Source organism: Trichomycterus rosablanca, chromosome 15 (genome assembly GCF_030014385.1).
Source record: "Trichomycterus rosablanca isolate fTriRos1 chromosome 15, fTriRos1.hap1, whole genome shotgun sequence".
Classification (NCBI taxonomy): domain Eukaryota; kingdom Metazoa; phylum Chordata; class Actinopteri; order Siluriformes; family Trichomycteridae; genus Trichomycterus; species Trichomycterus rosablanca.
The window spans coordinates 17,886,115-17,910,339 of NC_086002.1; the positions used below are offsets into that span (position 1 = coordinate 17,886,115).

Below are 24,225 nucleotides of genomic sequence, written 5' to 3' on the forward strand. Positions count from 1 at the left end.
ATCACTCTGGTTTGGGTAGGAGAGGTGGGCGCTGATGTCCTGTGAAAGCCTTCATGACCTTGTTACCTGCTCGCTCTCCCTTTTAGTTATGCTGTAATAATTAGGGCTGCCGGAGTCTAAAACTCTCTGTAAAACTGTTTGTCAACTAGCATTGTACATTATTAACTACATTCTCTGTTGTTTTACCCTGAGGGCATTCTGATGGAAACCTGTTTACCCGCCGAGGTTAAGGATTAAAGTCGAGACTGCCGGGACAACGATGCTGCTCCTGTCAGATGTGACGGGTCTGGAGTAATTGCAACGACAAGAAATCACAACAGACTTTATTGAAGACTAGAGCGGATAACAACTCTATTATTATTTAATTGTTTATTTATCTATTTATTACCACTGTATGACTTTTAGATCATTCAATTCTGTGTTTGTATGATTTGTGTAAATCGTGTATTTATTTAAAGTATCCTCCAGACCACCCAAGAAGGATGGGCCCTGTTGAGTCTGGTTCCTCTCAAGGTTTCTTCCTGTAATTTTCAGGGAGTTTTTCCTTGCCACAGTCGCCCTCGGCTTGCTCAACAGGGGTTTTTGTATCTGTTGGTCCTGGATTTTGTAAAGTTGCTTTGAGACAATGTATATTGTAAAAAGCGCTATATAAATAAAGTTGACTTGACTTGACTTGACATACTGTAATGTATCAAAAACTACCAAATTGCTGTAATAATAAAAAAACAGCAAAACATTCAATTGTAAAACATCTTTATTTTAAAGAGTTGAGGTTAAATTATTTAATGTGTCATGTTTGATATTCTAGTCTTGGTTGGGAAAGTGAACATAATGTCCACTGTTGTGTGAGAGATAGTTCATCATATCATTTAGGTGGCTATAGCTTCCTGATCTACCCACTTTGATTGACTAAAATAGTCCATTTTTGTACTGTGGCGTTAAACACGTGAGCACATTAACTTTACTGTATAAAGGCTTTACTTTATTAATTAACATGTAAAATACACAAAAGCTATTTTATCAAGTTAGGGTTACCGCTTTAGCTAGCTTTCCAAAGTCAAATTTGTATCGCGTTTATATTCACATAATGACACAAAGTTAACTTCACATTCTCTTTAACACTTTTTATTATTAAAAAATAGTCTAAAATAAAATAATAATCTTACCTGAGGTCGTTGATCGTCCATTTTTCTTCACAACGGTTCACTCTCTCCGACTAATGAAAATGCAGGGGAAGTTGGAGCTCATTGGTCGAAGCCGAAAACACATTTTGATTGGTCGACGACTTTTGGCACTGTTTTAACTTGCAGACTCCGAGCGTGAGGGCAAGTGCAGTTCTGAGAGCGAGCAAGAAATATCTGAGCGCGAGCGCAGTTTGCTTTGAGTGCGCGCATACGATCTGAGCGCGAGAGCAGCGTTTCGAGCGCGAGCACAACATATCCGTGCGCGAGCAGGGTGAATTCATGCGAGAGCAGAGAAAATCCTGCTCGCTCACAAATAAAATGTGCTCTCGACTTTTGGCACTAATCTGACGCCATAATATACACCCACTCTTATTAGAAGTGTGTCACTATTGGCTTATTTTTTTTAAACGCTGTGTGATTGGACAATCCCCGAGTCGACTCATTAACTGATTCATCAGCTGCGGTCTGTCAAACAGTTAAACAAGTCAAACAGTTAGTTGCAGATTAGAGCAGCATTTCTTCCAAAATGAGAGATAATTCAGTCTTGACTTTACAAAAAAACGCTTTCACAAAGCGTTCACTTGAAGAAAAAAAAAGGAAAAAGCAGCCACACACACACACACACACACACACACTCATACACACACACACACAAACACACACACTCATACACAAACACACACACACACACTCATACACAAACACACACACTCATACACACACACACACAAACACACACACTCATACACACACTCATACACAAACACACACTCATAGACAAACACACACACACACACAAACACACACACTCATACACACACACTCATACACAAACACACACACACTCATACACAAACACACACACTCATACACAAACACACACTCATACACACACACACTCATACACAAACTTACATGCATGTACACTAACAAGCGCACACACACGCGCACACACAAGAGAACCACACACATAAACACACACTCGCACGCAGGGCCGGAGTGGGCCCCTTTTTCAGCCCGGGAGTTTCATGCCCAAACCCGGCCCACTTTTTCCATGGAGGAGGAATTTGAATAAATGAAACAGCAGCTAGCTCTTACAATGCCTTTTTATTGGGTATAAGTTCAGGTGTATGTTGGTAATTTAACAGAAAACATTTCACTTAAACATGTTTAATTCAAATTCAAATCAGATAAAGATTTAAAAGGTAAAAAATGTGATAAAGATGAAAACGTATTTACATTTGTACAGGAGCAATACGTTGAAATAAAAATAATTTGAAATTAAAAATGCATTTGCCTTTTCAACAGAGAGGTGCTCTATTGTTAGGTTTACACTAAACTCTTAAGTAGCTTCACTACACACATATTTAGTAAACAGTGCACTGGTTTCTGCAACTTTATTAATAACGGTGTCATTGTCTATAGACATGAGAATTTCCTTCTCTGTGTACATTAACATGAAGGCCTCCAAGAGTTCCTGTTTACCTATTTCATTTGGGCTGATTTTAATGCATTTTCAGCATTCTGAATATCTGGGTATTGGGTATCATTTAGAATCTATCCATCACATCTGTTCTGTGTGCAACTTGTTACATAAAATAGTTTTTGTAGTTAATTTTTTATCCTCTCTACCTGTCTCTGTAGTCCTGGCCTCTCCATGTCTACTCAGTTCACCAGCAGGATCAGACTTGCTTTACTGCTGCTCTGAGGCTAAAAAACATTTCATTAAGCGTCAGCCTATTTTGCTGAATAACATAACATGCTTGAAGTTTTTTTTTTTTAACAATTTAGCCTATATTATGATGGTGTAAAATTGATAGTGATTTAGGCTATTTGTCTCCAATTGTTAAAATAAATTAGGCTATCATGCTGACATCTTTCTGAATGTCTGAACAATTTAACATATATCATGTACTGTATATTCTCTACGTTATATTTTACATTACAAATAACTACCTTAGTTTAAATAACTCTGTTAGACTCTGTTAAACATTCCATTCATGAGTTCGGCTATTTAATATATTACACTTCAAATTATGTTGATTATTTTCAGCTTGAAACTGGATATTTGTTATTAATGGTGTGTATTGGGTTCTACAAAATAAACTACACTAAGTTGACATTGCAAATGTTGCGCAATAGCCTTACAGTGACAATACAAAATTATTTCCATATCTCTCTTTACCGGCTGCAACTGGGGTCTGTCCTTTGGAAAACAGGTCTGTTAATTTGGCACATTTGGCAGCTTTCTTTTTTTTTTACCTGGCTTTTTTGGCTCCACCTGGCCTCTTCCTGCCCTCCATCACCACCGACTGATGGTTTGCGCTATTCTGTTGCTATATTTACTTTTACCGGCGCTCCAGAAAAGACGCCTCGTGGGCCAAACCAACTGAAACATGTGGGATGGGGGAATTCCCTCAGATGGTAGAACCCATCTAATCTACTGCGATGTAGGGCTGCACTGTCAGATGAATGGAGAATGAATGCAAGAAGAAGTTTAGATAAGTGACAAATAAGTGTCAAAACTATTTTTCCCATCCAACCGGCCCAAACTCGAGATTGACATGAGCCGGCCCATCGGGAATCCTCCCGAATCTCCTGATTAGCCACTCCGGGCCTGCTGTTCAGTCTTCCAGATTAATACAGATGGTACCAGTAACCTGATAGACTTTCCAATCTCATTACTTCAGTATTGATGTATAGAAAGTCCATCAGCACTTTAGGATGGGTTTGAGTGTGCTGATCTTGTACAGGAAGTGATGTCATGAGAGGAGCACACAGTTATACAGAAAGCATGTTTACAGATTTAACAGTAATAAGCTGAATAAATCGTCACCATGTAGAATCCCAGTGTGAAGAGTAGATAATGTTCATCTCCATCTTCTTCTCATAATTTAATGTGTATTCGAATCAAAACCTGTAGAAGAGGTCAGACATGATCAGATGTTTCAGTCACCTATTAGACTCAACACAATCAGAACCAGTATAAACACCAGCACACCAAAGATCCCTTTATAGAGTTCTGGTTTGTAACTCACCATAGTATGTAATGTGTGTGTGTGTGTGTGTGTGTGTAAATGTGTATAAATCAACAGTAACTCACTGTAGTTCCTTTAGGTTACATTGTGGATCCACCTTTAGCTCTTTGAGCAGTTTTACTTCTGATTCTCTTGGATCATTGCCGTTCAGTTGCAGTTCTCTCAGACGTGATGATGGATTTGATTTCAGAGCTAAAGCCAGAGCAGTAAAGCCTTCATTTGTAATACTGCAGCTCCACAACCTGCAGAGGAAAATCATTAATCATCTTCTCGTACCTCCTCCTCCATATAGATGCACAATCAGACAACATCACTGAGAAATCTTCAACAAGTAATAACAGCTTCTGTATAAATGATCTTCTGTATCTACAGTGTGAAAGTGAAGATCTTACTCCAGTATCTCCAGTTTACAGTGTGGATTCTCCAGTCCAGCAGAGAGCAGCTTCACTCCTGAATCCTTTAGTTCATTGTTACTCAGGTTCAGATGTTTCAGACTGGAGGAGTTTAAACTGAGAACTGAGGACAGAACTTCACAACTTTCCTCTGTTAGATTACAACCAGCCAACCTGGAGAGAAATAATCAGATCAATCAACGAAATGAAAAAGGTCACCCTGCAGCAGTAAGTGGAATCCAAGTAGCAGATCTGATAATATTACCCAGACTGCAGTGCAGATGAAAGTGAAAGCAGTTAAGTTCCACCACAGTGATTCTGAATCAGTAATCATTTCAACATTGTCTCTAAAAGTGTGTGTGTGTGTGTGTGTGTCAGCCTGAGATGGTTTATTTGTTTATGCTGATTGTTTCCCAGGATGAAGTGATTAGTGTACATGAATAAATGTGTATAAAACTTTGTGAAAGTGAAAATCTCACTCCAGTATCTCAAGTTTACAGTGTGGATTCTCCAGTCCAGCAGAGAGCAGCTTCACTCCTGAATCCTTAAGTTTATTGTTACTCAGGTTCAGATGTTTCAGACTGGAGGAGTTTAAACTGAGAACTGAGGACAGAACTTCACAACTTTCCTCTGTTAGATTACAATCCCACAACCTAATCAGATACAGTATCAATACAAATATTTTGCCATCAGTCACAAACACAGAATCATAATTTCAGCATTTAGCAACATTTAAAGTGCACAATAAAAGAACATGTTTTTTTGCTTTCTTTTTAATAATTGGTTAACTTTAAAAATCCATATTCTATATCTACAGTGTGAGAGTGAAGATCTTACTCCAGTATCTCCAGTTTACAGTGTGGATTCTCCAGTCCAGCAGAGAGCAGCTTCACTCCTGAATCCTTCAGTTCATTGTTACCCAGGTTCAGACATTTCAGACTGGAGGAGTTTAAACTGAGAACTAAGGACAGAATCTCACAACTTTTCTCTGTTAGATCACAATTCCACAACCTGGAAAGAAATAATAGATAATAGACAGTAATTTCTCCTTATTAATTACAAACACAAAACTGCAGTTTCAGCTCTGTGTAATGTTTAAAATGCTCACTCTATGTAGAGTCTAATATGGAAAAACACTTTAAATTGTTTTATATATTTATTTGTCAATCATTCATTTATTTAATCATTCTTAAACTTTCCTAGGTCACAAGAGAACAGAACAATAAGATAGAACGTGCCCTGAACAGTACTGAGAGATTGAGCTTATATAACTAAAAAACACCCACACCTTTATTACTACTTAAAATGTCTAAAATTAGAATCCGGTGCACCACATCAGCTGCAATGATTAGACCACCGTTAGAGGACATTGGGGTTTTATTTAAACCTCAGACATTAGTTTGGTTTTTCTTGATTGTTGAAGTGAGATCTAAAGAGCTCTCCGAGGCCTTCAGAAAGATGGTTGTAGATGCATATAAGTCTGGGAAGGGATTTAAAACAATCTCAAAACAATTAGAAATCATCCATTCCACTGCCCAGAAAATAATTTACAAGTGGAGAACATTTAAAACAACTGCCAACATGGTCAGATCAGGCAGTCCCAGCAAGTTCAGCCCAAGAGCAGACTGCAAGATGCGTAAAGAAATCTTCAATAATCCTACAATGTCATCACGGGACCTACAGGTGTAATGAGGCAGAAAGGACCCAAGGTGCAGATTCTTAAAAAATAAAGTTTATTTATTATTTTTGAAATAAAAAACAAAGCAAAAGACAAAAACCAGAACAAAAAAGCAATCGGAAGAACCCCGATTGCGCCGCAGGCTTCGCAGGCAACTGAAAATAGAAAAGGCAAAATAATGAAAAGCACTAAAAAGGCGCTGGGGGACTGAAAATAGAAAAGGCAAAATAATGAATAAATGCGAGGCGCGAACCCCGGTCGCTCCGGTGCTGGGCGTTCACGCTAACGTCTCGCCAACTGGAGGATAGAGAGCCGCTAGGCACAAGCTAAAGATAAGCGTCTGGACGAGGCATGGCGCCAGACGCTGAAATCCTGCTATTAGCAACAGGGGAGATAGCACAAAGCTATAAATAAACAGACAGTGCGAGGAGGAAACCCTTGCTGTCAAAAAAAAAAAAACATCAGGGCAAGACTAAAGTTTACTAGAGAAACACCTAGACAAAGACCAGGACTTCTGGAACAATGTGCTTTGGACAGATAAATCCAAAGTTGAATTATTTGGACACAATAACAGAAGACATGTTTGGCACAAACCAAACACAGCATTTCAGCAGAACAACCTCATACCAGCTGTGAAGCATGAAGGTGGAATTGTCATGGTTTGGAGATGCTTTGCAGCAGCAGGGTCTGGCAAGCTCTCCATTATAGAATCCACAATGAATTCTTCACTGTATCGGAGGGTGCTTGAGGAAAATATACTGTAAGACCGTCTGTCCAAAAACTAAAGCTGAAGCGGAGGTGGACGATGCAACATAACAACCCAAAACATTCCAGTAAATTCACCAAGGAATGGCTCAAAAGAAAGAAATGGAGAGTTCTGGAATGGCCAAATCAAAGCCCGGATCTTAATCTTAATGCATGTATTACAACAAAATAATTTTATTCCTAAAAAAAGAAAAGAAAGTAAAAGAAACAATCCTGCTAGAATGAGATGAAGCATGACGACTCTGAAGAGTCATAAACCACATTCGCTAAATTCATTGTCTGGTGTAAATAATGGTTTTTTTTTTTTTTTTTTTTTTTAATGCTTTTAATTAGAACAGATCTTCTGTATCTACAGCGTGAAAGTGCAGATCTTACTCCAGTATCTCCAGTTTACAGTGTGGATTCTCCAGTCCAGCAGACAGCAGCTTCACTCCTGAATCCTTCAGTTTATTGTAACCCAGGTCCAGATGTTTTAGACTGGAGGAGTTCAAACTGAGAACTGAGGACAGAACTTCACCACTTGTCGCTGTTAGATCACACCACCACAACCTGGAGAGAAATAATCAGTTCAATCAATGAAATAAAAGAAGTCACCCAGCAACAGTGGGGGAATCCAAGTAGCAGATCTGATAATATTACCCAGATTGCAGTGCAGATAAAAGTAAAAGCAGTTAAATTTATGATTCTGAATCAATAATTATTTTAGCATTGTCTCTAAAAGTGTGTGAGTGTGTGTGTGTGTCGCCCTGAGATGGTTTATTTGTTTACACTGATTGTTTCCCAGGATTAAGTGGTTTGTGTAAATGAATGAATGTGTATAAAACTTTGTAAAAGTGAAGATCTTACTCCAGTATCTCCAGTTTACAGTGTGGATTCTCCAGTCCAGCAGAGAGCAGCTTCACTCCTGAATCCTTCAGTCTATTGTTACTCAGGTTCAGATGTTTCAGACTGGAGGAGTTTAAACTGAGAACTGAGGACAGAACTTCACAAATTTTCTCTGTTAGATTACAACCATCCAACCTGAAGAGAAATAATCAGATCAATCAGAGAAATGAAAGACGTCACCCTGCACCAGTAGGTAAAATCTAAGTAACAGATCTGATAATATTATCCAGACTGCATTGCAGATGAAAGTGAAAGCAGCTGAATTGATGATTCTGAATCAGTAATCATTTTAACATTGTCTCTAAAAGTGTGTGTGTGTGTGTGTGTGTGTGTTGCCCTGAAATGGTTTATTTGTTTACACTAATTGTTTCCCAGGATGAAGTGATTAGTGTAAATGAATGAATGTGTATAAAACTTTGTAAAAATAAAGATCTTACTCCAGTATCTCCAGTTTACAGTGTGGATTCTCCAGTCCAGCAGAGAGCAGCTTCACTCCTGAATCTTTCAGTTTATTGCTACTCAGGTTCAGATATTTCAGACTGGAGGAGTTTAAACTGAGAACTGAGGACAGAACTTCACAACTTTCCTCTGTTAGATTACACTTCCACAACCTGGAGAGAAATAATCAGATCACACTACATTGCAGATAAAAGTAAAAGCAGTTGAATTGATGAATCAACCAATAGCAGGACTGCTCTACTGTACTGATTTACAAAGGGGCGGGGCTTCACATTACTACACTGTCCAAAGTGCCATGTCTTATAGCTGTGTAGCAGCTAAGAATTAATACAGGTTACTTACAGATTACTCACAACTTAATTTCAATCTCCCTCCTAAAACATAGATGAGAGTGATGTGTGTGTGTCACCAGGGTTCCTGCGTCCTTGGATGTGTTTTCGAGTAGCACTGGATGCACCATGGTCCTGACCAGTATGAAGTGGTCATTTCATTACTCACTATTTTACTCTGTAAAGGTTTCACTCTCACTGCTGTATTTCTGCACAGCACGACTGGGAACTAATTATTATCAGAAAGCTCTACGTAGAAACTGCTGTCACTAACATTCAGGGTTAGATGTACAAATACTTCTGCTCCTGCTTTCAGGTGAAATTCTACATTCTGTATAAAACTAGTGCATGAGTCTAAACATAATTTACACGTCATGTTTATGTAAACTGAGCTCTGTTTATTCACGTCTGATTCATTAAAACTGTCGTACAGCAAAATGATCTGATTATTATTGCAGTGTTTTCATCAGAGTAAAATTCATTGTTTTGAAAACATGATTACACATCAGTCAGATCAATTCCCTCCATGCTAACATCCTCAGATCTCAGCAAAAAGTGGTTTAGCGTACCTTAGTGCTGCACCACCTGAGCGCCCTGTTCATGCTAACATGAGTGTCTTTATTTTAAAAGATAGTTTATTATTAATGCATTTCTCTCTTTATTACTTGTTATTTATTTGTCTCTTTATTACATTTAGTCCTGAGATTTTTGGAGCTCTGTGGTTGATGATTTCCTCCGATTTCAATTAGATTTTATACTTAGTATCATTAGTAGAGTGCAGGTTAGTGGGTGGTGCAGAAACAGTTAACATAATTATTTAAGTTATTAAATTAGATGTTAATTTCAGACACATTTTGAGATCAGACTGCAGCACTGTAGTTCTGCACCTTCTCAGTTTTGTACATTTAACTATTAGTTTTTGTGTGATGAACTCATGAATCAAATGTTTATCAAGAAATTACTCACTTAGCTTTTCTTGATTCTTTCACCACTGGCAGCATCTTCAGAAGACCTTCATGTGATGGATAATATTTACTCAAATCAAACACATCCAGCTCCTGATCTGAGCTTAACAACACAAACACCAGAGCTGACCACTGAGCAGGAGACAGACGAAGAACAGTGTGAAGAACATGACCTTCTCTGTTCAGGTATTGTTGGACTTCCTGAACTAGAGAATCATCGTTCAGTTCATTCAGACAGTGGAACAGATTGATGGATTTCTCTGGAGAGGGATTCTCACTGATATTCTCCTTGATGTACCTGACTGTTTCCTCTTTGTTGTAAGAGCTACTTTCTGTTTGTGGCAGTAGGCCTCGTAAGAGCGTCTGATTGGACTCCAGTGAGAGACCCAGGAGGAAGCGGAGGAAAAGATCCAGGTGTCCATTCTTACTCTGCAAGGCCTTGTCCACTGCACTCTTCAGAAAGTCAGACATGTTTGTATAGTTTCTAAAGATGTTAAAGAATCCAGTGTTTTGCATCACCAGCACATTTCTATTTTTGTTGAAGAAGGTGAGAAATACATATAAAGCAGCCAGGAACTCCTGAACACTCAGGTGCACAAAGCTGAAGACCTGACCCAGGTACAGTCCAGCCTCTTTTTTGAAGATTTGGGTGCAGACTCCAGAGTACACTAATGTGTTTTTGACATCGATGCCACAGTCTGTCAGGTCTTCCTCATAGAAGATCAGGTTTCCTTTCTCCAGCTGTTGGAAGGCCAGTTTTCCCAGTGCCAGTATCGTCTCTCTGCTCTGGTGTAGATCAGGGTCAGATTTCCCATGGTACTTTTGTTCCTTGTGTTTTATCTGAAAGATCAGGAAGTAAGTGAACATTTGAGTCAGAGTTTTGGGGATCTCTTTCCCCTCAGCTCCATCCAGAATTCTCTCTAGAACAGAGGCTGAGATCCAGCAGAAAACTGGAATGTGACACATGATGTAGAGGCTTCTTGATGACTTTATGTGAGTGATGATTTTACTAGCCAGGTTCTCATCACTGATCCTCTTTCTGAAGTACTCCTCTTTCTGAGGGTCACTGAACCCTCGTACCTCTGTTACCTGGGCTACACACTCAGGAGGGATCTGATTGGCTGCTCCTGGTCGAGTTGTGATCCAGAGGTGAGCAGAGGGAAGCAGGTTCCCCTTGATGAGGTTTGTCAGCAGCACATCCATTTTTACTGACTCCGTTATGTTACACAATCGCTCATTATTTTGAAAATCTAAAGGAAGTCGACACTCATCCAGACCATCAAAGATGAACAAAACTTCATAAACATCACAGTTTAATGACTGCAGAACTTTAACTTCTGGGAAAAACTGATAAAGAAGCTCCATCAGACTGAGATTTTCCTGCTTCATCAAGTTCAGCTCTCTAAAAGGAAGTGGAAATATGAAGACGACGTCCCGATTTGCTTTTTCTTCAGCCCAGTCTAGAATGAACTTCTGCACTGAGACTGTTTTTCCAATTCCAGCGATTCCTTTAGTCAGCACAGTTCTAATGGACGTGTCTTTAAAGAGGTCATTGCATTTGATGGGTTTCTCTTGTGCTGCTGGTCTCCTGGATGCTGTTTCTATCTGTCTGACCTCATGTTCATTATTGATGTCTCCACTCCATCCCTCTGTGATGTAGAGCTCTGTGAAGATCTCATTCAGAAGTGCTGAGCTTCCATGCTGGGAGATTCCTTCACTGATTCTTTTACATTTCTCTCTCAGATTGGATTTGAGTTTTTTCTGATATGCAGAGACCAGTTCTAATAAACAAACAAAGGTAATCAATATTTTACCGCATGATCAATAAACACAGTATAAAATGTTAATAGGTTTGTATATAATTTTTTTTTTATTTATAATTATAAACATCTATGATTATAATTGGTTTATTTGCAGAGATGTAGTGACCAATATCATAGTTAGAATTCTTACCTAATATCAAGTACCTGATTCTCATAAACATTATGTCATAGAATTTAATGACCAATCAAAAGCCTAGATTATTCTAGAACCAAGATGGATATGAATTTTTTTTATCTAATGTTAAAGAAATTAATAATCTAAGTATTTAGGTCTCTTACTCCTCTGCAGGGTGTTAGCGAGGTCTGTCTGGTTCATGAGCTTCAGAACATTCAGTGTGATCTTTAGCGCCCCCTCTCTGAAACTACTCAGATCTTCCACATCCTTCACCTCCTGCTCAAAGGATGCTGGGTAATCTTCATTTAGGACCTTTTTAAACTTGTTTAGTTCATTCTTTAATATGCTGATGACTTTGAGCTCCAGTTCCTGTTGAGGAATTTAGAGGAACAGATCATCACAAGAAGCGACATGAGGTAATAAAAACAGATGAGTGATGTGACCATATAAGGAATGCTGTAGTTCTAATCTTATACTGAAACTAGTTATTGTGATAATTGTTAGCTAGTATAACAATAATGTGTGTGTGCCAAATTGTTTTATTTTTCTCAGTATGTGAAGTTCAGTAAATGAATAAACAATAATTGTTCATTAAAATGTTAAACTGGAATTTCACCTCTGGCCAAACCAAGCATATTAAAGTATACTTCCGGGGCTGCGTGAGCGGCTGCCCATTGCAGCAAGTCCGTCTTTCTTGTTTCTTTTTGTTGTATTTATTTTACTTTTTGTCTTTTTTCTCGCGTTTTTCTTTTTATGTATCGTATCTTTACACAATCATGCGCAGCCATGGATGTGAAACTGGCAAAATTAGCTGTGTGTTTTCTGTATGTTTTCGGAATCATCGCTATCGCATCAGCAAACCTATTCCATGGATCTATTGTTTACACCCGGGAACAACTTCTGGAGCTCAGCCACACAAAGTTACTCTTCGCGGACACATCAGCAATTCCGGCAGAAATAAGGAGAAAGAGGAGGGGATGCAGAGCCGGAGTGAGGCAGTGTCTTCCATCTCTTATTATGGGGAATGTAAGATCACTTCCAAATAAGATGGACGAACAGCACTAAATGCCATACAAGGGACAGTAAAACATTGGATCTGCTGTATGTTAACACAAAGGATGCATACAGCTCTTCACCCCTCCTCCCGTTTGATCGTTCTGATCACAACTTGGTGTACCTCCTGCCTGTCTACACCCCCATGGTTAAGAAACAACCCCCAACCACAAGATTTGTGAGGAACTGGTCTGCAGAGGTCAGTGAGAAGTTAAAGGACTGTTTCGAGATCACAAACTATGCAGTCCACATGGGGAGGACATTGACAGCTTGTCAATGTTAGTGCTTCACTAATAACAAACCATTGGTGACGCCTGAGCTTAAAGCACTTCTTAACGAAAAGAAGAGGGCTTTTAGATCAAAATATAAGCAGGAGGTAAAGAGGGTCCAAAAAGAACTCAAAAGGAAAATAAAAGAATGCAAGGACAACTACAGGGAAAAAAATGGAGGAACACCTTCAATAAAACAAGGCAAGAGAAGTTTGGCGAGGACTAAATAAAATTTCAGGACAGAGTAGCAGCGGAAATGGACCAGTGTGTGGAGACAGGACATGGGCTAACGAGCTGAATTTGTTTTTCAACAGATTTGCCAATCCATGCCCCCCATTCACATGCATATGAACCAAACAGTGTCCAATCCACAACAATCCATGCTATCTCACTTAACCACCCTCTCAACCCCCGTCAAATACGGCAACACCCATGCACAGCTTGGGTCCAATCCACTCCCCACAACTCATTAGTGAAACCTCCTTGTGTCTACCACCTCTACATTACTCCCCATGCATCTCTACAACGGCTGAGCAGGTGAGGAGAGAACTCAAGAGGAACAAAGTGAGAAAAGCCACAGCCCAGGCGGCATCAGCTCCAGACTTCTCAAGGACTGCGCAGACCAGCTTTTTGGGGTGGTTCTTCATATCTTCAATCTAAGCCTGAGTTCCGGTGCCTATGACTGCGCACCCCAGTGAGCTGAATGACTTCAGACCAGTGGCCCTTACCTCACATCTAATGAAGACTCTGGAGCGGATTATACTCAACCACCTTCGACCGATAGTGGACCCAATGCTGGACCCCCTGCAGTTTGCCTACAAAACTAGCATTGGTGTTGATGGACGCAGTCATCCACCTGTTACACAGATCCCTCTCACACCTTGAACTGGGAACACTGTGAGGGTCATGTCCTTTGACTTCTCCAGTGCTTTTAACACGCTACCACCATCACTGCATGGAATGAAACTGGAGGAAGCTGGAGTTGACCGTCACCTCACCGCGTGGACGATTGACAACCTCTCCATACGTGAGGCTTCAGGACTGTGTGTTCCTGTAGTGGTTAGCAGTGGGGCACCACAAGGGACTGTCCTCTCTCCATTTCTTTTTTCAGTATACACCTCAGACTTTCGACATAACACACAAGACTGTTTCCTGCAAAAGTTCTCGGACGACACAGCCATTGTTGGATGTTTATCTGATGGGAACGAATCGGAATATAGGAGCATCATCAAGGACTTTGTTACCTGGTGTAAACCAAATGTGCTTCACATTAACACCAGTAAAACTAAAGAATTGGTGATTGACTTTAGAAAAAAGTTGCATCACACCACACCTGTGAGCATCCAGGGTTTGAACATTGAGATGGTAAAGGAGTACAAATACCTGGGTGTTGACCTCAATAATAAACTGGACTGGTCTAGCAACTCGGACGCTCTATATAGAAAGGGCCAAAGTCACCTCCACCTACTGAGGAGACTGAGGTCTTTTGGAGTGTGCCGACCACTGCTAAGATCCTTTTATGACACTGTGGTAGCATCAGCCATCTTCTATGGAGTAGTGTGCTGGGGTGGTGCCATCTCGGAGAGAAACAAAAAAAAGACTGAACAAGCTGATCAAGAAAGCGAGCTCTGTCTTGAACTGTCCTCTCCAACCTGTAGAGGAGGTGGGAGAAAGGAAGATGATAGCCAAGCTGTCGTCCATCCTGGACAACACCGCACATCCACTACATGAGTCTGTAGGAGACCTAACAAGCTCCTTCAATACCAGACTTCTCCATCCCCTGTGTAGGAAGGAACGCTACTGCAGGTCCTTCATTCCAGCAGCCATCAGGGCTTACAACAGTAATAATATGTAATATCCCATTTATACCTATACTTAAAATATGAGAGACAAAATGAGAAAAAAATCCAGGAAATCACATTGTAGGATTTTTAAAGACTTTATTTGTAAATTATGGAGGAAAATAAGTATTTGGTCACCCACAAACAAGCAAGATTTCTGGCTCTCACAGACCTGTAACTTCTTCTTTAAGAAGCTCTTCTGTCCTCCACTCGTTACCTGTATTAATGGCACCTGTTTGACCTCGTTATCTGTATAAAAGACACCTGTTCACAGCCTCAAACAGTCAGACTCCAAACTCAACCATGGCCAAGACCAAAGAGCTGTCGAAGGACACCAGGAAGAAAATTGTAGACCTGCACCAGGCTGGGAAGAGTGAATCTACAATAGGCAAGCAGGTTGGTGTGAATAAATCCACTGTGGGAGCAATTGTAAAAAAATGGAAGACATACAAGACCATTGATAATCTCCCTCGATCTGGGGCCCCACGCAAGATCTCATCCCGTGGGGTCAAAATGATCATGAGAACGGTGAGCAAAAATCCCAGAACTACATGGAGGGACCTGATGAATGACCTGCAGAGAGCTGGGACCAAAGTAACAAAAGCTACCATCAGTAACACACTACGCCAAGAGGGACTCAAATCCTGCAGTGCCAGGCGTGTCCCCCTGCTTAAGCCAGTACATGTCCAGACCCATCTGAAGTTTGCCAGAGAGCATATGGATGATCCAGAAGAGGATTGGGAGAATATCATGTGGTCAGATGAAACCAAAATGGAACTTTTTGGTAAAAACTCGTCGTGTTTGGAGGAAGAAGAATGCTGAGTTGCATCTCAAGAACACCATACCTACTGTGAAGCATGGGGGTGGAAACATCATGCTTTGGGGCTGTTTTTTTGCAAAGGGGACAGGACGACTGATCCGTGTTAAGGGAAGAATGAACAGGGCCATGCATCGTGAGATTTTAAGCCAAAACCTCCTTCTATCAGTGAGAGCATTGAAGATGGAACATGGCTGGGTCTTCCAGCATGACAATGATCCCAAACACACCACTTGGGCAACGAAGGAGTGGCTCCGTAAAAAGCATTTCAAGGTCCTGGAGTGGCCTAGCCAGTCTCCAGACCTCAACCCCATAGAAAATTTGTGGAGGGAGTTGAAAGTCCGTGTTGCCCAGCGACAGCCCCAAAACATCACTGCTCTAGAGGAGATCTGCATGGAGGAATGGGCCAAAATACCAGCTACAGTGTGTGCAAACCTGGTGAAGACTTACAGGAAACGTTTGACCTCTGTCATTGCCAACAAAGGTTATGTTACAAAGTATTGAGTTGAACTTTTGTTATTGACCAAATACTTATTTTCCACCATAATTTACCAATAAATTCTTTTAAAATCCTACAATGTGATTTCCTGGATTTTTTTTCACATTTCGTCTCTCATAGTTGAAGTGTACCCATGATGAAAATTACAGACCTCTCTCATCTTTCTAAGTAGGAGAACTTGCACAATCAGTGGCTGACTAAATACTTTTTGGCCCCACTGTACACGTTCATGTTCATGGCGAAATAAGAAGTGCAATATGTGATTTATTTACAATAAGTGCAATACTTAATATACTTTGCATATCCAAATGTGTATGGGTCAAAGACGAGACGTAACTTTTTAGTGTCCCCACTTGATAAATAATATACAATTATATTAATATAAGTGGATATACCTTCAATCTACTCCATTTGTACATCTTTACTGAAACCTAAAGTAATTTTTACGGAAAATGTATGATTTTTGAAAAAATAACCCTTGAAACCCCCAAAATGTCATTCAGTGCAACGGTCCCCCTAACTCTTTAAGTAATAAAACATTAAGAAAAAACTAATTAATCTTAAGTAAAACTTAAAATTTACTGCTTTGGCATAATTGTACAAATGTCATGTGTGACATATTAAATAATATTTAATCAGATGTGTTTTTTAATATTAATAATATTCAGGATACTTTCAGTCCCCATTTTCCCAATCTTCAGTTGTCATTCAGTACAACGTTTATAAAAAGCCTTATTTTAATATGCAATCAAGCTACTGCAGTCATGTGACCAATTATAACAACAAAAGAAGACTCCTGGGGACCCTTCAGCACACACACGAGGTCAATGCATTTTAACATTATTTGATAAAAATTTCTTTTTACTGACACAGTACATTAAAGAAGAAAACTGAGTGTCATTCAGTACAACACAGAAAACGTAATATTACGGTTAATCTTGTAAACAAACAAGGTTATTAACATTTAAATGTGAATATGTGTAGAAATGTCTTTGAGCTAAGGTCAATGTTAGCTTTTGCTAACCACTGGGATAACTGTAAAATGTGCTAAAGTAAAATTTCTGTCATTCAGTACAACAACAGTCATTCAGTGCAACAGAATTTCGCTGTTGCACTAAATTGACAATGACATTGTTATACTGACTTTATAATGTTTTAAAATTATTTTTAAATATTAAAACCACTTTTTCCATTCTAGTCTTCCTTAATAAGAGCAGTAATTACAATGAATATTAATAATTATGTTTTTGATGAAGTATGATGAAGCGGTTCCTGAGATTTTGTTATTGTCAAGTACGATGACCTGCCATTCGTTGGGCAGGTACTGCTGTCTGTAGGAGATGAGGTGCAAGTTAGCTGCATGCTACAAAATTGAAACAGAAATTCCTTTGTGTGGCCAAATCCACCTGATGAAATTGACTACCTTAAGTCTGATGTCAAAATCATAATCGCAGAACCAAAGCCATGTACAGCAAGAACCTCAAGGTTAACAACAAAAGACTGAAAAACATTTGTTTAGTTCATGAAATAAAATGCGACTTCAAATGGTTTTCACGGCTGAATGAATTTAGATTTACTGCAGCAACTTTTTCACGTGTTATGACCCAAATTCCAAACTTCCACACTGTTCTGGTGCCTTACAAGTTGTTATGATGGCTTCATTAGCTATGTTTTTCATTGCCTTACTTTTTTCATGATGTAGTAATATTATAACACATACTTGCCACTGGTGTGGCATATTTTCATTCTACTACTGCTACTTTAATCAATAAAGAACTTAAAAACAAATTAGGTCATGAATATTCTGATGTAACAGGATAATTTGGAGTATGTCATTCAGTGCAACATAAAATCATCATACAGTGCAACAAAAACATTTGCTTAAAATAACTGTAATAAGTAATTATTATATATATTTTTTTATGTGAATGCAAGAGAATCCAGGCCTGCTTCATAGAAAATAGTTTGATTAGGTTTCAAATAGAATAGAATGTGTAGCAAAAACATATTGTATACAAATAAACAAAATCCCAAGATGCATTAAGAGTACAAACAATGCACAGAAAATTCAAAACAGAGTAAGTACAGTTTCTTCTGAGGTTTTAAATCTTTTGTAAGAGATACACTAAACTTATAAATTTGAAATGGCTAAGATTTTTCCTTGTGTGTGTATTTTGTCATAAATTAGTCGTTGCACTGAATGACATTTTTGTGCCCTTGTTGTGTGTCAACAACACTAAAACTATAAAATAAGCAAAATGCTGAGAAAAAAAATACATATTTACATAGGTGACACATTTGTGCACAATATTAAATGAAAAAATTATACAATTGAACCATTTAATTTTTTTTGGTACTTGGAACACCCTATTCGTCTTTATATATATATATATATATATATATATATACGTATATATATATATATATATATATATATATATATATATATATATATATATATATATATTAGGGCTGTCGAAGTTAACGCGATAATAACGCATTAACGCAATCTCAATTTAACGCGATTATAAAAATTAGTGCCGTTAACGCAAATTCTAGTTCATGTTGAGACTTGACTGGTAGAACAAACATTTGAATGTCGGACTTGCCACCGTTTTTCATTTGCGGTTTGTTAACATAATGTTACCGAGCGTCGTAGTGTCGTAGTAATGCACTTGCATAATAAAGAAGCTGCCAGTCCTCCATTCACGTAACGCTAGGACGGACACTTCAAAATCCTCCTTTTGGAGTGAACTGGTTTCATTTTTGATCAATATTATTTACCATTGGCTCAGGTACATGTCGAAACAAATGCTTTGTATATCATTGGTTTAACAGCCTCATTTGACTCCTTATAGAGCTACCACTGGCCAATCGGAGAAGGTCCGCCCTCTAAATGCTAGTCTGTGATTGGGTGGTTGAATTTCGCCCGCCCTCTCTGTTTTGTAAACACCGCTACTTGAGTCAATCACTCAGCTCTCATGATCAGGAACGCGGTGAAAATGCCAAAAAGTAAACTTTTGAGGCAGCGATGAACGGACCTAAATATGAAAAGACACAACATTTAGTGAGTAAAACAGTCATTTGTTATATAATTCTTGCTTAAATTGGTCAAAAACTCTGTTATATGGGTTCTGGATTCATTCTGTGTGTTGCAGTAGCATGTCCCCCTGTTCCTAATATGATGTCCGGCTTTTTGGGGTGTAATGTCCTCCTTTTTGTTACTATGAATCTGGCCACCCTAGTCTAAACACACTCAGTTCGTGTAGAAACGTCCATTAAACCACTGGATAGTATTACTGCCTAGTATGTGAGTGAATAAAACAGTTTTCTCTTGTCCCAGCAGTTTTTAACATCAGTACATTTAGCATAAAATGTGTTCACCATTTTAACTGTAACATTTCACTTAAAAATCCTTGTTTTCTATAACATTTACACAGATTTTTTTTAATGCGATTAATCGCGATTAACTATATGCAATTCTGAGATTAATCGCGATTAAAAAAAATTATCGTTTGACAGCCCTAATATATATATATATGTATATATTTAAGAGTAAATAACTACACACTATGTGTGCAATATTTTTCACTTAGTTGTATTTCGTTCTGTTTTTCCTGTCCTCATACTGCTGTAACAAGTTAATTTTCCCTAAGGGGATCAATAAAGTCTTATCTTATCTCTCTTATCTAACTATTAAAATGTGAATGGTTCTGGGTTTAATACCCTTAATAAGTCAGTTATATATGGCAAAAATAAAGAACATTCAAGTCTGTAAAAACCAGAACAACATCTATGGAGGTCTAAGTCCAAAATCAACATAAAATCCCTCACAGCTTTTATTTAACCAATAGCAACCTAGACAAGCATCATCATTATTATTACACAAACATACATACAAACCTTAAATATGGATTTCAGCTGATCTATGTAAGTAACATTTAATTTCTTCTTTTTTGGCCTGTTAAAAAACAATAGAAAAACCAATTGTGCAGCTTTACAGTCTTTGTTTTACAATACAAATAAATATACAGAACAGTACTGAATACTAGCATGTTCCATTATCCAGTTATTGAAACATAAATTGAAGCATAAATGAATAAAATTAGTAAGTTTCATGGGTTTAATCAGGAAGACCTGAAAGCAAAAACACTAGAACATGAGATTATACTGACCTTGGATCAGGAAAACAGTAAGTTAGAGGATCCACTGACCGGTTCCTCTTCTTAGAGACAGAGCTGGGATCTGGTTTCATACCCTTAATCACACTGGGGTACAAGTAAAACCAAACATCTTCTAATTTAACACAGATGCCAAGTTGGCTAATTCAGGAGTAATAAAATGCAATAAACAATTAGCAGTTTTTCACTGTGTCAAAAATGCACAAACAGCATAAGGGCTTACCTCCAAGAACAAGGTAACAAACCGTTAGCTTAACTAGCATCTAGTTAAGTTAATCTTCTATTTAAAAAAAAAATGCCTTAGTTTTAAATGTCTCCATTTAAAATAGTAGAAATGTTTAACAATGCTTGTTTGTTTAACACCAGTACTCAACCACTGCTGATCTGATTTTATAATATTTTTAATACAATTATTAATATAAATGTTAACATTAAAGTCATCTCTTATTTGTTTATGATCTGAATTTGACTTAATCTCAGCTATTCAGTCTAGTCTTGGACTTAACCAAAGAGGTTGTGGCAGTCCTACACAGTCTGGAGTTACGTTCATTTTACCATAAATCAGTAAAAAGTCTCTGAAGTGGTTTGGTCCATTAACCAGTTACTCTTTGCTAATAAACAATTATTAGACGTTTCAGCTCTTCATCATTTTAACTTTGAGTATTTTTTTTTAAAATTCACTTAGTTCTGATCAGTAATCATCAGCCCACACTAACATGTCCATAGTCAAAACCCAATTTACTGATTACTTATACATTTTCACATACACAGTGAATTCTAAAAGTGTTCAGAGCTGGGTGTTCGGGTGGTGCAGTGGACTGAGGCACTAATACACCATGAGATTATACAGACCTAGAATCAGCAGAACATCCTCCATCTTTAAAGTGTTGTATTGGATTCATTGACTGGTTGCTCTTCATGGAGACACAGCTGGGTTGGGGTAAATCTGGTCTCGTACCCTCCATCACACTGGGGTACAGGAAAAACCAAACATTAATAAATTAAAAAACATTAGGGCACCTGAAAGTTTCAGTTCTCAGAGAAACACCAACAAGTACATGACATAGTAATCAGACAATAAGCTTAACTAGCAGCTAGTTTAGTTATACAGAACTGAGCACTAGCATGTTTCAACATTCAGTTATTGAAACATAATTTTTATGATTTTTTATGAATAAATTGATTAGTTAAGTAAGTTTTACTGAGTTTTATTGGGAGGAATTAGAAGTAAAAACACTAAAACATGAGATTACACTGACCTCAGATAATTAGAACATCTTCCATCTTTAAAGTTACGTGGCAGTCCCATTGACTCGTCGCTCTTCATGGAGACACAGCTGGGTTCAGGTGAATCTGGTCTCGTACCCTCCATCACACTGGGGTACAAATAAAACCAAACATAAATAAACTATATAAAGAAGAATTAGGGGACCTGAAAGTTTCAGTTTTCAGAGAAACACCACAAAGGATATGACAAGGTAATCAGACAACTAGCTTAACTATCAGCTAGTTTAATTAAAGCTTAGTGGTTAAGGTACCAGACTCAAAAGCTTAACGGTTCGAACCCCACAATCGCCAATTTGTCACTGAGCAAAGTCCTTAATCCTTAATTAATCAAATTGGATAATTTTCTTTGGATAAAAGTGTCCAACCACAGAGATCCTGAGAGTCCTAAACCACAGTTTAGATTGTGAAAAATTTGTTTTGTCCTTAAGTATCATAAGTACATACTGAAACCTCTTAGCCCAGTTAACCCAGTTTACTGATTACTAATAAATTTTCATGAATACAGTGGATTCTGAAGGTATTTTGATTTTTTGTGCACTTAACTGTGATAGAATTGTGAAATCATTAACCTTTTTACTATCGAATTAAAAACATAAAAAAACAAATTTTTCCACAAAAAAATAAGAAGAAAATTTAAAAAAAATCTCTTGTTCACTCCGAAATGAGTTTAGGTGAATCATGTTTGCTGATTTGAAAGATGTAGCACTTTTGTTCCCATGACAGAACTAAAATCATGGGTTTCTTTATAATTATATATAGAGTGGCCACAAGATCAGACGTCACAACATCTGTGTAAAGTTACATTTTAGTATCCAGACGAAAACAAAGACACAGTTTTTAGAAATCTCTTTATCCTGTTTTCATTAATCGTGATTTTGCGAGTTCGTGTAAATAAAAGAAAAACACAGAAGAGAAAAAAAAGTGTAAAAAATATCCGTGTTGGTGTGGACAGGGCCTAAATAACACCGCGGTCACGCCATCTGCACTTTAAAAAAGCTCAGTCACGCTATCTGCACTTCATGTTTTACTGCGCGTCTAAACCGTGTTATACGGTAATACAGCTGCGAAGCGTTGAAGAGAGTAAACCTGCTGTTTACAGATTAATAAACATAATCTACTGTATTCTGATACACAAAATCCACTACATTAAACAAGAGCATTCATTCTGTTATTAATAAAATAAATTACAGATGTTTTTACTGTGAGAAAAGTGTCTATTTGGTTGTGTACAGACCGCTCTTTAAGGATGAATAAAATGAACAAATCAAATTGTTATCAAAATCCACCCATACTGTCAAGAAGTACACTTACTCTAATACACATAGTGTGATTTTGGGACAATTTTACTGTATGAATTTGAAATAATGGGATGTCAAACTTATGAAAAATGTCAATTTGGTTGTGTTTACATTTAAAGTCCAATAAAATTAAAAAATCAAATTGTTATCAAGTTCCACCCATACTGTCATGAAGAACCCTTAGTCTAGTACACATAAATTGACATTTTACATATGTTTGTCATCCCATTATTTTAAATCCCTACAGTAAAATTGTCCCAAAATCACAACATGGGTACTAGACTATGTGTACTTAATGATAGTATTGGTGGAACTTGATAACAATTTGATTTGTTAATTTTATTAATCTTCAAATATAGGTATGTAAACAACCAAATAGACACTTTACTCAAGTTTGTTATCATATTACTCCAAATTTGTACAGTAAAATTGTCACGAAATCACAATATGTGTACTAGACTAAGTGTTCTTCATGACAGTATGGGTGGAACTTGATAACAATTTGATTTGTTAATTTTATTGGACTTTAAATGTGATGTAAACACAACCGAATTGACATTTTACATAAGTTTTCCATACCATTATTTTAAGTGTTCTTCATGACAGTTTGATTTGTTAATTTTACTGATCTTCAAAGAGGGGTCTGTATTCAACCAAATAGACACTTTACTCAAGTTTGTTATCATATTATTCCAAATTTGTAAAGTAAAATTTGTTATGTTTGTAAGTATAAAGTAGGAAACGCACTAAGATAGACTGTACTCATATAACTAGTAAGTAAGAACGCGGCGAGGCACCTGTAATCCATTCTCCATTTAATTTCTTCTCTCTCCTCTCCTTCACACACACACATAGGCTGCGTCCGGAATCGCATACTTCCAATACTCAATAGTACTCGAAATGTGTACGCGAGAGCGGTTAGTATGTCCGAATACATATTATACACAAAGAGGTACGCGAGAAGTACCCGGATGACCTACTTATTGGGCAGCCATGTTTGAGTATGCAAGCGATGCACACTTGCGGTCCGTTAATGTATCCCATAATGCAACTGGAGCTGCGTAGGCGTTCGAAGCGTAATAAGAAACAAGAAAGATAGCGGCCCTCTGTTTACAAGTGTAAGTAAGATAAATAAAATAAAACATTTCAAAGACGAATTAATAACAAAAACACGATAAATATCCAAAAGTTTGGCGAGTGGGGTTTGTAATAAGTCTGTAACCATGGTGATATTACGTCATCACGTCCCACGTCATCACTTGACGTTGGAAAGATGGCGGATGTAGTGCATAGCGGTGTTGTGTGCATACTGCATACTTCTGTACTGGAAGTATGTACTTTTTTACC

At 37.9% G+C, this 24,225-nt stretch overlaps 1 protein-coding gene across 1 annotated transcript; it reads right to left on the reverse strand.

Annotated features, from left to right (window-relative positions):
- Positions 1-2,313: 2,313 nt before the first annotated feature.
- Positions 2,314-23,696, reverse strand: LOC134328238 (NACHT, LRR and PYD domains-containing protein 3-like). Its single transcript, XM_063009318.1, has 12 exons — positions 23,676-23,696; positions 21,553-21,669; positions 20,016-20,073; positions 11,798-12,002; positions 9,697-11,476; positions 8,380-8,553; positions 7,904-8,077; positions 7,433-7,549; positions 5,094-5,267; positions 4,615-4,788; positions 4,288-4,464; positions 2,314-4,101 (listed from the first exon to the last, which is right to left on the reverse strand). Exons 1-12 carry the CDS (start codon positions 23,684-23,686, stop codon positions 4,095-4,097), a joined length of 3,168 nt encoding a protein of 1,055 aa, XP_062865388.1. The 5' UTR covers positions 23,687-23,696; the 3' UTR covers positions 2,314-4,094.
- Between the last annotated feature and the right edge of the window lie 529 nt (positions 23,697-24,225).